This window comes from Oncorhynchus kisutch, unplaced genomic scaffold (assembly GCF_002021735.2).
Source record: "Oncorhynchus kisutch isolate 150728-3 unplaced genomic scaffold, Okis_V2 scaffold2536, whole genome shotgun sequence".
Taxonomy (NCBI): Eukaryota; Metazoa; Chordata; class Actinopteri; order Salmoniformes; family Salmonidae; genus Oncorhynchus; species Oncorhynchus kisutch.
The window spans coordinates 6,077-21,302 of NW_022264481.1; the positions used below are offsets into that span (position 1 = coordinate 6,077).

Genomic DNA, 15,226 nt, shown 5'->3' on the forward strand with positions numbered 1-15,226 from the left:
TGTATGTGACAAATACATTTGATTGGATTTTGATTTGAAGGTGTGACACAGTCATCATCAGGCTGAGTTTAGCGTAAACCACAACCAACACAAACAACCTGACAAAGATAAATGTAATTCAGTTTCCCAGATGTAACTATGCAGGTGTCATCATTACTGTATAAGGTATTCATTATAATTTGCATCTATTAAATATATTGTGTCAAAGCAACCTAGGATATAGACAGTAGATACTATAAGAGTAAGCCTGTGGATAGACAGTAGATGATATGACATTTAACCTGTGGATGGACAGTAGATGTTATGACAGTTCATCTGTGGATAGACAGTAGATGTTATGACAGTTAACCTGTGGATGGACAGTAGATGTTATGACAGTTCATCTGTGGATAGACAGTAGATGTTATGACAGTTAACCTGTGGATGGACAGTAGATGTTATGACAGTTCATCTGTGGATATACAGTAGATGTTATGACAGTTAACCTGTGGATATACAGTAGGTTTTTTGACAGTTCATTGCCACCCTATGACCTCTGTTGTCTCTGCTAGTTGACATGATGGCTGCTGAAAGCTTCCTTCATTACCAAGTCCCGCCCTCTCTCTCCTTCAACCCCACTCATGACATTGGCCACGTTCCAGTTTGATTACATTGAAGTCACCTGCCAGATCTCACCATGCCTGGATTGGTGTTTAACACATGAGATGATCACATCATGTTGTACAGTAACCTTATTTGTTGACGCGTGCAACTCAACTGCAATATAGTTGGCCTGGAACAAGACAGCTCATTCCTCATTGTGGTTGATAGATTGAGTTCTGACCTCACAGATACAGGAAGCTACTAACCCTGCTACTGCTCTCCCTCCCTCCCTCCGATCTCACTCTGACAGCCACAGTTTCCTCTTTTCTCTCTGGTTAGCCAGCCTACTTGTAACTCTTTAGGCTCAAATTTTTTTCAAAGCCATGAGTAAGTGTTACTTCTCTGTAAAATGATGTCTAATGATTCATTTGAAAGTCAACAATAGGTTTGGCTATATGTGCACGCACAGTGGCTTGCAAAAGTTTTCACCCCGCTTTGTATTTGAGCTATTTTTATTGCCTTACAACCTGAAATTAAAATAGATTTTTTGGGGGGGGTTGCATCATTTGATTTACACAACATGCCTACCATTTTTAAGATGCAAAATATTTTATTATTGTAAAACAAACAAGAAATAAGACAAAAAAAACGGAAAACTTGAGCATGCATAACTATTCACCCCCCAAAGTCAATACTTTGTAGAGCCACCTTTTGCAGCAATTACAGCTGCAAGTGTCTTGGGGTATGTCTCTATAAGCTTGGCATATCTAGCCACTGGGATTTTTGCCCATTCTTCAAGGCAAAACTGCTCCAGCTCCTTCAAGTTGGATGGATTCCCCTGGTGTACAGCAATCTTTAAGTCATACCACAGATTCTCAATTGGATTGAGGTCTGGGCTTTGACTAGGCCATTCCAAGACAGTTAAACGTTTCCCCTTAAACCATTCGACTGTTGCTTTAGCAGTATGCTTAGGGTCAATGTCCTGCTGGAAGGTGAACCTCTGTCCCAGTCTCAAATCTCTGGAAGACTGAAACAGGTTTCCCTCATGAATTTCCCTGCATTTAGCACCATCCATCATTCCTTCAATTCTGACAAGTTTCCCAGTCCCTGCCAAAGAAAAACATCCCCACAACATGATGCTGCCACCACCATGCTTCTCGGGGTGATGAGAGGTGTTGGGTTTGTGCCAGACATAGCGTTTTCCTTGATGGCCAAAAAGCTCAATTTTTGTCTCATCTGACCAGAGTATCCATATGTTTGGGGAGTCTCCTACATGCCTTTGGCGAACACCAAACGTGTTTGCTTATTTTTTTCTTTAAGCATTTTTTTCTGGCCACTCTTCCATAAAGCTCAGCTATGTGGAGTGTACGGCTTCTTATTTATTTATTTTATCCCCAATTTCGTGGTGTCCAATTGTTGTAGTAGCTACTATCTTGTCTCATCGCTACAACTCCCGTACGGGCTTCGGTATAGACGAAGGTTGAAAGTCATGCGTCCTCCAATACACAACCCAACCTAGCCACACTGCTTCTTAACACAGCGCGAATCCAACCCGGAAGCCAGCCGCACCAATATGTCGGAGGAAACACCGTGCACCTGGCAACATTGGTTAGCGCACACTGCACCCGGCCCTCCACAGTAGTCGCTGGTGCGCGATGAGACAAGGACATCCCTACCGACCAAGCCCTCCCTAACCCGGGCTGGTGGGAGTCATATCATGTATTATATTATCAAACTAAGGCTAGTGGGAGTCATATCATGTATTATATTATCAAACTACGACTGGTGGGAGTCATATCATGTATTATATTATCAAACTACGACTGGTGGGAGTCATATCATGTATTATATTATCAAACTACGACTGGTGGGAGTCATATCATGTATTATATTATCACACTAAGACTGGTGATAGTCATATCATGTATTATATTATCAAACTAAGACTGGTGGGAGTCATATCATATATTATATTATCAAACTACGACTGGTGGGAGTCATATCATGTATTATATTATCAAACTACGACTGGTGGGAGTCATATCATGTATTATATTATCAAACTACGACTGGTGGGAGTCATATCATGTATTATATTATCAAACTACGACTGGTGGGAGTCATATCATGTATTATATTATCAAACTACGACTGGTGGGAGTCATATCATGTATTATATTATCAAACTACGACTGGTGGGAGTCATATCATGTATTATATTATCAAACTACGACTGGTGGGAGTCATATCATGTATTATATTATCAAACTACGACTGGTGGGAGTCATATCATGTATTATATTGTCACACTAAGACTGGTGATAGTCATATCATGTATTATATTATCAAACTAAGACTGGTGGGAGTCATATCATGTATTATATTGTCAAACTAAGGCTGGTGGGAGTCATATCATGTATTATATTATCACACTAAGACTGGTGGGAGTCATATCATGTATTATATTATCACACTAAGACTGGTGGGAGTCATATCATGTATTATATTATCACACTAAGACTGGTGGGAGTCATATCATGTATTATATTATCACACTAAGACTGGTGGGAGTCATATCATGTATTATATTATCACACTAAGACTGGTGGGAGTCATATCATGTATTATATTGTCACACTAAGACTGGTGATAGTCATATCATGTATTATATTATCAAACTAAGACTGGTGGGAGTCATATCATGTATTATATTGTCAAACTAAGGCTGGTGGGAGTCATATCATGTATTATATTGTCAAACTAAGGCTGGTGGGAGTCATATCATATATTATGTTATCAGACTAAGGCAGGTGGCCACACAAACAATTTAGCTTATGTTAACGTGATGAGGTTGGCCGTTGCCCCATGCCACAATGCTTCAAAAGTCAACTGAGTTTAAAAACAGAATACAATGTGTCTTCCACATGAAGGTACCTTACTTCACAAGGGAATGTTTTTGAAAGTACGTACTTGTGCAAATTGATAGATAAAATGCTAAATACTACATCTCCTAAACAAAAGGTTGTTCTTTTAAGACTAGAGGTTAAATGTTCAGAAGAGTTTGAGGCTTTGTATTTTAGGATGTTTACTAACTGCAGAAACATACATTATCATGTTCATAAAGTCCTATATGTAACTTCCCTCCCCAGTCTGTATTTCCTGGTCTCAGAGCATTTCCTATTATTCTGTACGTAAATCCGAGACACTCCATTTAGTATGATATGTTACCTTTCAGATGATATGTATCAATTTGTGGATCATCCATATTGTATGATTTGTTGCGAATTTGCAAAACGTACAATATATTATGAATTTGCTAAACATATGATATGTTATGAATTCTACTAACATTAGCTAGCTGGCTAACATTAGCAAGGTGAGGGGTTAACTGTAACTGGCCACTATATTTCCTGTTGCTGTGAGAAGCTGTATATTTAACAACAAGTCCCCCTCAACAGGAAGAGAGATGGGGTGAGATCCCACCACTTTAAATACAGCTATTCTTCCTCCATTTACAGATGAAACAATAGAGATGCTTCATACTTTGGGATCATATGGGGCGAATCCTATCTTCCACTTCAGTCAAATTTAGACATTGTCCTTCAATGATGTCAATTTGGAGACAAAATAAAACTGAAGTGACCCTTTATCTACTTCCCCAGAGACAGACGAGCTTGTAGATGACATTTTTATGACTGTATCCCGTATGAAGGAAGTTAGCGGTAGTTTTGCAATGACTGGAGCAGAGCTAGATCTGCTAGCAGATACCGAGGAAATCAGCTCCTATTGATTTTAATTTTGGAAATCTGTTCCCAAGTATAATAGAGAGACACACTAACGTAAGAAAGGTTTGAAATTATTACGTTTTAGTCACATTTTATATTTATTTGGGCTTTTGTGGTCAATTTGCTAATTATGTTCCTGCCCCTGATCATTCGCTCAAGACAAAACCTTGGAATCTACCAGATGATCCCTGCACCCGATGGTTCATGTTCGATTGTGTCTCATTGATGATTCTATGTACAGTACCTGTGTCCACAGAACCTGATAACTCAGGGAAGAGATCCTCCAGAGTTGCTGCAGTGTGTCTGGGGCTGCTGTGTGTTCTACTTGCTGGGATCATAGGCCTGTCTGTCTACTGTAAATCTGAAGTTATAATTCCTACAATTCACCACCAGTTCTGTGACTATCTCTTTTAAATATTATTGTTGTTGTTGTAACAGATTATGGGATTTATAAGGGTTTCTTAGCCTATACAACCAACTCATCTGCAGAGAGAGACCAGCTACAGACCAGCTACAACAACCTGACTACTGAGAGAGGCCAGCTACAGACCAGCTACAACAACCTGACTACTGAGAGAGACCAGCTACAGACCAGTTACAACAACCTGGCTAAACAGATAGAACAGCTACAGACTGAGAGAGATTTTCTTAGGGGGTGGCTTACCAAGTGCAGTGAGTAAACCTACAGTAATAAATTATAATTAATCCCACAAACATGATTATGAGTCTGTATTCTTATATTAAGTGTACATTGTGATAAGTTGAAGGAAATTCATGTCAATCATCTTGTAGAACAAACCTGTCCTGCTGGCTGGCAGAAGTTTGAATCCAGCTGGTACTTCCTGTCTACTGAGACTAAAACCTGGAAGGAGAGCAGAGAGGATTGTCTGGAGAGAGGAGCAGACCTGGTGATCATAAACAGTGATAAGGAACAGGTGAGAGAGAGAGCGAGAGAGAGAGAGCGAGCGAGAGCGAGAGCGAGAGCGAAAATATAATGTTGTGCAGGGGGTAAAAGATAAAACATATAATTATATATATTTTTCAACAACAGAAATTTCTCTTCGACCTCAAGAGGAGAGTCTGGATTGGTCTGACCGATTCGGTTAATGAGGGGACCTGGAAATGGGTGGACGGCACCCCACTGACCACAGGGTGAGAGATGATAAATAATCTGTCAATAAGGCTCCATTAAACTTTTTTCAATACAGGTCATTGATGATACCAGTCAACACAATTAACTATGAAAAATGTATACGTAATATTTCCAATTGTGATGTTCTAACTGTGACGTCTAACTGGTATTAACTATGATATCTGACTGTTGTTAACCCTGTAGGTACTGGTATTAACCACGATATATGACTGTTATTAACCCTGTAGGTACTGGTATTAACCATGACATCTGACTGTTTTTAACCCTGTAGGTACTGGTATTAACCATGATATCTGACTGTTTTTAACCCTATAGCTGTCACGACTTTCGCCGAAGTCGGGTCTTCTCCTTGTTCGGGCAACTCTCGGTGGTCGGCGTCGCCGGTTTTCTAGCCATCGTCTATCCACTTTTCATTTTCCATTTGTTTTGTCTTGTTTTTCCACACACCTGGTTTCAATTCCCTCATTTACTTGTTTTGTATTTAACCTTCTGTTCCCCCCATGTCTTTGTGTGGAAATGTTTATTGTAGTGCTTGTGCACATTCCCCGTGAGTGCACGACGGGTTATTTTGTGCCCATTTATCTTGTTGTTCTGGATGCTGTTGGTTTTGCGTAATAAATCTCTGGTTAATACCCAGTTCTTCTCTCCTGCGCCTGACTTCTCTGCAGCCAATTACGCACTCTGCTACAGAAACCCATACCACAACATATGGAGTCAGCAGAAGCAGGTGCCCCTGGAAAAGGGGTGAAGGAGCGCGCCCAGGAGCATGTGGCGATGCTCCACCATCTCGGCGCCCGCCATGGACCACGTTGTCCAAAACATGGACCCTGGGAGAGACAGGGAGTTCCTCCAGCACCTCAACCGGGGTCTCCACTACTCGCCCCCACTTCACCCGGTCCCAGTGGGATTCGTCTCGACCTTCCCCGGGAGTACGATGGGACGGCTGCATGCTGCCAGGGTTTCGACCTGTATATGGCAACCGACCACCCGGCTCCTTCAGGCAGTGAGAAGGTGTCCGCCCTCGTCTCGTGCCTCTCTGGGAAAGCCTTCAAGTGGGCCAATGCCATGTGCGGAGAAAGAGATGCGGCAGTGGCCCATTTCGAGGATTTCACCTGCCGCTTCCGGGCAGTCTTCGACCACCCACCCAAGGGTAGAGCGGCGGGTGAATGTCTCTTCCATCTGAGGCAGGGGACGAGGAGCGCCCAGGAGTTCGCCATGGATTTTCGGACCCTGGCTGCCGGCTCTGGTTGGAACGATAGGGCCCTCATCGACCTCTATCGCTGCAGTTTGCGCAAGGATGTCCGTCGGGAGTTGGCCTGCAGGGACACCACCCTCACCTTCGGCCAGCTGGTGGACCTGTCCAATAGGCTGGATAATCTGCTGGCTACCCGTGGACGTCCAGATCGGGTTCTGTTGGTTCCATCCCTCAGCACCGCCGCTCCGGTGCCCATGAAACTGGGGGGTCCTGTACGCAGGGAGACTGGAGGAGGTTCCGTCTCGTGCACCAGCTGTGGCCGCAGAGGTCACACTGCCGGTTGATGCCGGGTTGGTTCCTCTGGGGATCGAGGCAGAAGGAAGGGCATTCTGGCGTCATCCCAGGTGAGCCATTCTCACCCAGAGCCCTCTGTTGCACACATGTTTTTGTATGTTACTTTTCCTGAGTTTTCCCCGCATTCCCAGCATAAGGCGCTCGTCGATTCAGGCACGGCTGTGAATTTTATAGACAGATCGTTCGCCCTTAGTTTAGGGATCCCCATTGTTCCCGTGGCTGTTCCCTTCCCCGTTCACGCCTTAGACAGTCGACCATTAGTGTCCGGGTTGATTAGGGATGTCACCGCTCCTCTCGGTGTGGTGACGCAGGGGGGTCACAAGGAGAGAATCTGTCTCTTCCTTAATGACTTTCCTGTGTTTCCCGTGGTGCTAGGCCTACCCTGGTTAGCTTGTCATGACCCCACTGTTTCTTGGCAACGGAGGGCTCTCACGGTTGGTTGCGAGAGTGCTCGGGGAGGTGTTTAGAGGTTTACGTTGGTGCTACTATGGTGGAAAGTCCAGACCAGGTCTCCACCGTGCGCATACCCCCTGAATATGCCGATTTGGCTCTCGCCTCCTCCAAAAAGAAGGCGACTCAATTACCACCCCATCGACGGTGCGATTGTGACCAGACTGCTGACAGGCTCTTCAGGTCGAATGTTGAGCAAAACACACCTACACAACATCTCTCTTCTCTCTCTCCCAACTTCTCCATCGCCTCCCTGACGGTCTCTGGCTCGTCAGGGCAAGTGCGAGGAGCTGGCAGCCATTTTTCCCACCTGTGTTTGTGGGATATTGTTTGTGTATGTTCTTGTTGCACCATGTAGTCATGTTTTTTTGCTTGTTTTTTGTTTGTTGAAGAAGTTTCACTTTAAATAAATATGTGGAACTCAACACACGCTGCGCCTTGGTCCGTCTCTTACAACAACCGTGACATGTACCTCCAGAATATCACGGTCTCACTCCTCTATTCAGCAAGCACCACACCCCATCTCTGACGCCTCATCAGCCTTACGACTGTGCTATCGTGCTTCAGCCTGGAGCTCCTCTTCCTAGTAGCAGGTTGTATAATCTCTCTTGCCCCGAGCAAGAAGCCATGGAGGAATACATCCAGGACTCCCTGGCTGTCGGACATGTCAGGCCTTCTTCCTCTACGGTGGGAGCTCTATTTTTCTTTGTTAAGAAAAAGAATGGATCACTGAGGCCATGCATAGACTTCCGTGGGTTGAATAGTATTACTGTCAGGAATAAGTATCCCTTGCCACTCATCAGTTCTGCTTTTTCCACCCTCCATGGTGCCACAGTATTTACTAAACTGGACCTCCGGAATGCCTCCCACCTTTTCCGCATCAGAGAGGGTGACGAGTGGAAAACGTCATTCAACACACCACTTGGACATTTTGAGCACCTTGTTATGCCTTTTGGCCTCACTAACCCTCTGGCTGTTTTTCAGGGCCTGGTGAATGATGTCCTGAGGGATGTCATTGGGCGTTTTGTTTTTGTCTATGTGGATTTTTTCGAAGGACATTGAGGCTCACAAGCAACACGTTCTCCAAAGGCTATTGGAGAATAAGCTATTTGCCAAGGCTGAGAAATGTGAGTTTCATGTTTCCTCTGTGTCCTTCTTAGGTTACATTATTGCTCAAGGTCAGCTACGAATGGATCCTGCCAAGGTTAGGGCAGTCACGGAGTGGAGGGAGACTCCTCCAGGGAGACTGCGGATCTGCTGGTATCCCATGTTTTGCGACTGCATGGCATCCCTAGCGACATTGTTTCTGACAGAGGTCCCCAGTTCACTTCCCAGGTTTGGAGAGCCTTCTGTACAGTTCTATGCATTTAAGGTCAGCCTTTCATCTGGTTATCAGACCAGCAGTCTGACGGAGCGGGTCAACCAGGAGTTGGAAACTGCCATACGCTGTGTTACGACAGCTAACCCTTCCTCCTGGAATGCCCAGGAATATGCCCACAACACCCTCATCAACGCCTCATCAGGTATGTCTCCTTTTGAGTGTGCTCTGAGTTGCCAACCTCCCTTGTTCCCAAATCAGGAGGTTTAAGTAGCGGAGCCCTCAGTCCAGGACCACATGCGCCGCTGTCATCGCACTTGGAGGAGGGCCCGGGCTGCCCTTCTTCGTGCCTCGGCCAGGAACCAATCTAAGGCTACCCGTTGTCGTGCTGCAGCTCCAGTCTACACTCCAGGCCAAAGGCTATGGATTTTTCTTCAATGGGTCTTCTCTTTGTTTGGGCGGCGCTCGGCGGTCAGCGTTGCCGGTCTTCTAGCCATCGTCGATCCACTTTTCATTTTCCATTTGTTTTGTCTTGTTTTTCCACACACCTGGTTTCAATTCTCTCATTTACTTGTTGTGTATTTAACCCTCTGTTCCCCAAATGTCTTTCTGTGGGATTGTTTATTGTAGTAATTGTGCACGTTCCCCGTGAGAGCACGACGGGTTATTTTGTGCACATTTATCTTGTTCTTCTGGATGCCATTGGTTTTGCTTAATAAATCTCCGGTTAATACCCAGTTTTGCTCTCCTGCGCCTGACTTCTCTGCCGCCAATTACGCACTCCGCTACAGTAGCTACTGGTATTAACCATGATATCTGACTGTTATTAACCCTGTAGGTACTGGTATTAACCATAGTATCTGACTGTTATTAACCCTGTAGGTACTGGTATTAACCATGATATCTGACTGTTTTTAACCCTGTAGGTACTGGTATTAACCATGATATCTGACTGTTTTTAACCCTGTAGGTACTGGTATTAACCATGATATCTGACTGTTGTTAACCCTGTAGGTACTGGTATTAACCATGATATCTGACTGTTTTAACCCTGAAGGTACTGGTATTAACCATGATATCTGACTGTTTTTAACCCTGAAGGTACTGGTATGCCAAACAGCCTGATAATGCAGGTACTAATGGGGACGAGGACTGTGCTGAGATAGCCAAAGATCAGAGTCCTCTGAAGGCATGGAATGACTTGTCATGTGACAGCATAATCAACTGGGTTTGTGAGAAAGAGTTTTAACATCACCATAACAACATGCTGTAACACATACAGTAGACTCCAGTCTCTCTCTCTCTCTCTCTTTCTGTCTCTCTCTCTCTCTCTCTCTCTCTGTGTCTCTCTTTCTGTCTCTCTCTCTCTCTTTCTGTCTCTCTCTGTCTCTCTCTCTCTCTCTCTTTCTGTCTCTCTCTCTCTCTCTCTCTCTCTGTGTCTCTCTCTCTCTCTCTCTGTCTCTCTCTCTCTCTCTTTCTGTCTCTCTCTCTCTGTGTCTCTCTTTCTGTCTCTCTCTCTCTTTCTGTCTCTCTCTGTCTCTCTCTCTCTCTCTCTTTCTGTCTCTCTCTCTCTCTCTCTCTCTCTCTCTCTCTCTCTCTCTGTCTCTCTCTCTCTCTCTGTGTGTGTGTCTCTCTCTCTCTCTCTCTCTCTCTCTCTCTCTCTCTCTCTCTCTCTCTGTGTCTCTCTCCCTGTGTCTCTCTCTCTCAAACCCATGCACACAGATGTTGTATTTGTTTGTATTAGTATATTAATAAATGTCATGCTTATTTCCTGACATTATAGCTTCCTGTTTACCAGAGTCAACATGAATTTAGTACACTTCACACTGTATGCGGTGCATTTGGTCAATTCCAATTAAATACATTCTTCTTACTTGCTACAGATATTTACAATCTCCAATTTAGGCTTGGTGATGACATTCTCAACAGTACCAAACCACCTTTACATACACTGTATAGGAGGTGACTGTATCACCAATCAATGGATGTAGTAGAGATATAAAGGGTATCAAACGATGTAAATGAATCATCTTTGACAGTCAGTCTTTGTTGTCAAGTTAAATATCAAATGCTCATATTTGACTGTTGTTCCCTTATATGGGTCCCAAAAGAGGGAAGTGAAGTTGATATTTTCAGTGGTTCAACCAGCTGTCACTCAAAACGCCTCGACCAATTAGGTTCATAACGAGAGAGGAGAGCCCTGGTGGTTTATGTTGTCACCTCATCCTCACTGGTTAAGACTACCCACCCTCAATATCCACTTGGAGCAGTTTGTAGTGTCACATCTATTGTCTGGACATTCTAATGACCCATTATTATAGTCCTGGACCTACTGAACATGTTGATGTATATTTGGGGGTAAACAAAGATGTCCAGGGTCCCTGCTCATCTGTGTGAACGTGCCTCAGGCATGCTGCAAGGAGGCATGAGGACTGCAGATGTGACCAGGACAGTAAATTGCAATGTCCATACTGTGAGACGCCTAAGATAGTGCTACAGGGAGACAGGGCAGCTGATCGTCCTCGCAGTGGCCGACCACGTGTAACAACACCTGCACAGGATCGGTACATCCGATAATCACACCTGCGGGACAGGTAAAGGATGGCAACAACAACTGCCCGAGTTACACCAGGAATGCACAATCCCTCCATCAGTGGTCAGACTGTCCGCAATAGGCTGAGAGAGACTGGACTGAGGGCTTGTAGGCCTGTTGTAAAGGAAGGTACTCACCAGATATCACCGGCAACAACATCGCCTATGGGCACAAACCCACCGTCGCTGGACCAGACAGGACTGTCAAAAAGTGCTCTTCATTGACGAGTCACAGTTTTGTCTCACTAGGGGTGATGGTCGGATTCACGTTTATAGTCGAAGGAATGAGCGTTACACTGAGGCCTGTACTCTTTTATTATTATTATAATTTTTTTTTTTTTACCTTTATTTAACCAGGCAAGTCAGTTAAGAACACATTCTTATTTTCAATGACAGCCTGGGAACAGTGGGTTAACTGCCTGTTCAGGGGCAGAACGACAGATTTGTACCTTGTCGGCTCGGGGGTTTGAACTCGCAACCTTCCGGTTACTAGTCCAATGCTCTAACCACTAGGCTACGCTGCCGCCCCTCTTGAGTGGGATCGATTTGGAGGTGAAGGGTCCATCATGGTCTGGGGCGGTGTGTCACAGCATCATCGGACTGAGCTTGTTGTCATTGCAGGCAATCTCAACGCTGTGCGTTACAGGGAAGACATTCTTCTCCCTCATGTGGTACCCTTCCTGCAGGCTCATCCTGTCATGACCCTCCAGCATAACAATGCCAGCAGCCATACTGTTCGTTCTGTGCGTGACTTCCTGCAAGACAGCAATGCCAGTGTTCTGCCAGGGCCAGCAAAGAGCCCGTATCTCAATCCTATTGAGCCTGTCTGGGACCTGTTGGATCAGAGGGTGAGCACCATTCCCCCGGAAATGTCCGGGAATTTGCAGGTGCCTTGGTGGATGAGTGGGGTAACATCTCACAGCAAGAACTGGCAATTATGGTGCAGTCAATGAGGAAGAGTTGCACTGCAGTACTTAATGCAGCTGTTGGCCACAGCTGCAGCTGTTGGCCACATTCCATTTCTGTTAGTCACATGTCTGTGGAACTTGTTCAGCTTATGTCTCAGTTGTTGAATCCTGTTATGTTCATACAAATATTTACACATGTTAAGATTGCTGAAAATAAACACAGTTGACAGTGAGAAGATGTTTCTTTTTTTGCTGAGTTTATGTTAACTGTCTTGACTTCTGCCGAAGTCGTTGCCTCTCCTTGTTCGGGCGGTGCTCGGCGGTCGACGTCACCGGTCTTCTAGCCATCATTGATCCATTTTTTAACAATCTCTCACACGCACACATGCACACAAGTATACAAACTTGTTCTATTTTGTTGTATTAGCATAGCCACAACTACCCGTGTCATTTTGTTGATACTTCCCTAGAGTTAACACCTACATCAGTCGCACAGACAGAGACACACAGATGACTCAGAGACAGATATCACTAGAAGCAGAGACTTAACGTATAGAGGTCTTGCAGTTGACGTACGACGCCTCCTGGTGGCCATGTTGGAATACCACCACATTAATTCTAGAAGCAGAGACTTAGTTTAAGGTATAGTAGACCTACATAGAAAGAAAGACCCAGGCATTGTTAAAGATGTCAAAGTTCATCTATGCTAAACCAGATATGAACAAGAAGGTCAAGTTTGACAGAGGTGAGATGGAGGAGAGGATTGTGGATGTCTATGTCAGTGCAGACACCCTGAGAGACAGTAAGAACAGCACCAAGAGAGAAAAGACAGCACACACTGCCCCTGATAATGGACCAGGAGACCAGCGCTCAGGTATCCAAGTGCATTGCTTATCACCTAGTTGTAAGAAGTGCTGGTTACTAGGCCTATTTACCTGGTGTTAAAACAAATAAAAAGGAAGTGGGATACCTAGAGTCAGTTGTTGCCTTCTGCATTTAACCCAACCTCTCTGAATCAGAGGTGAAGGGAGCTGCCGTAATCAACTTCATTGGCACCCAGGGAACAGAGGGTTAACTGCCTTGTTACGGGGGCAGAATGGCCTTGTCAGCCTAACTCTCCTACCTGCCAGTCTACCTACCACTTTACCTAGTAACTATGTGTTTATGCTTTGTAGATAACAGTCATCAAAGATTCTGAGGATAAAAGGAACAACTTGTTCCGGAGTTTTTCCCTTTATAAGACAAACGCAACTGCAGAGAGAGACCAGTTACAGACCAGATACAACAACCTGACTGCAGAGAGAGACCAGATACAGATCAGATACAACAACCTGACTGAAGAGAGAGACCAGTTACAGACCAGATACAACAAAAATACAACAATTTGACTAAAAAGAGATACCGGCTAAAGACCAGATACAATACCCTGACTGACGAGAAAGGCCATATACAAGCTAAGCTTTTTGTGATAGGTGAGATATAAACTGTGATAAAATAGAGCAAGGAGAGGGACAGACTTCGGTGGAAGTGGTGACAGAGAGAGAGGTTGAGCAAGTATTTTCATCAGTACACTAATATGTGGGTTGTATGTTAGAAATATATTAAAAGTTTTTATCTTTCTCAAAAACATACATTTGTCTTCAACCTCCATCTGAGAGCCTGGATTGGTCTGACTGACTCTGTTACTGAGGGGGCCTGGAAGTGGGTGGATGGCACATCACTGACCACAGGGTGTGAGATTTGACCATTTTACATTGTGATATGGAGATAAAAAACTACAATGATATTTTGCTTCCAATCATGTTCATCAAAATGTATGTTTAAAAACATGAATGTAATTCATTGAGATCTATAGATGTATTATAGATAGCAGGTCATATTTATAAATGAAAAGGTGATCAAAAGAGTAAAATAAAAAATGTATTGATGGTCCACTCTTGATAATGGTATAATCATCTTACAGAGTGTGTCTTTAAAGCTGAGAACACATAGGACTATGTGTATAATTGAGGGGGATGTTTGTAACACAGATTCCAACTGTCTGGTTCTCTGTGTTGTTTAGGTACTGGGGGACAGGACAGACTGATAATGGTGCTCTGTTCTATGGGCAGGAGGACTGTGTTGAGATTTACTATGGACAAGATGACCAAGTAAAGACATTAAACTGGATCTGTGAGAAAGTGGTGTAACAATAACCTACTGTTGGAGAATACAATCCTAGGGGAGGGACCTTGGACCTTCTCCTGTATTAGGGTTGAAATGAGGAGATGAATCTGTTTGGCTGAGTGTATGTAGACATACTGTACTCTGTAAAATGCTTCTTCATTCCTTTTGTTAGATACATGTCATGTGATTTGCAGTTGGCTTATGCTCAGTAAAAAAAAAGTGGGACAATTTTTGTTACCTATGTTTATCACTTTAATAATAAGAATAGCAAAGTCACAGATGGATAAATAAAGAACAATGTTCTTTAACAAGGTTTACCAGCTTCCTGATTGAATGGGAATGGATACTTTAAACAGTATGAACTGAAAACACACAGAGGGCAGAACAGTACTGAGAGGACACACACACACACAAAAACAAACTATGCTAATGAAAGCCATGGAAGCCACTAGTCTGTGAGTGTATTGCTATCTAATCATTACACTATATCTATAAGGGCTCAGTGCCAGACCCAGATGCAGACACAGGAGGCAGATGGTTTGAGTGTTTGATATTTATTAGTTCCAAAAGGGGTAGGCAAGAGAATAGTGATGGACAGTCAAAATATCAAAACCAGATCAGAGTCCAGGAGGTACAGAGTGGCAGGCAGGCTCGAGCTCAGGGCAGACAGGCTGGTCAGGCAGGCGGGTGTTTATTGTTTTTTGGTGGAACATTTATGATTAA

General features: G+C 44.0%; 1 protein-coding gene across 1 annotated transcript; it reads left to right on the forward strand.

Annotated features, from left to right (window-relative positions):
* The first annotated feature begins 4,509 nt into the window (after positions 1 to 4,509).
* Positions 4,510 to 14,731, forward strand: LOC116370417 (CD209 antigen-like protein E). Its single transcript, XM_031819750.1, has 6 exons — positions 4,510 to 4,722; positions 4,806 to 5,039; positions 5,160 to 5,302; positions 5,419 to 5,519; positions 9,939 to 10,065; positions 14,400 to 14,731. Exons 1-6 carry the CDS (start codon positions 4,572 to 4,574, stop codon positions 14,421 to 14,423), a joined length of 780 nt encoding a protein of 259 aa, XP_031675610.1. The 5' UTR covers positions 4,510 to 4,571; the 3' UTR covers positions 14,424 to 14,731.
* Positions 14,732 to 15,226: the final 495 nt, after the last annotated feature.

What these genes read in the sequence shown, in the direction of transcription:
- LOC116370417 (XM_031819750.1), top strand. Translation starts at nt 4,572, where the DNA reads ATGTTCGATTGTGTCTCATTGATGATTCTATGTACAGTACCTGTGTCC. An exon ending in CATAGGCCTGTCTGTCTACT is followed by an intron (nt 4,723 to 4,805) that starts GTAAATCTGAAG and finishes TTGTTGTAACAG; the next exon opens with ATTATGGGATTTATAAGGGT. An exon ending in GGCACCCCACTGACCACAGG is followed by an intron (nt 5,520 to 9,938) that starts GTGAGAGATGAT and finishes TTAACCCTGAAG; the next exon opens with GTACTGGTATGCCAAACAGC.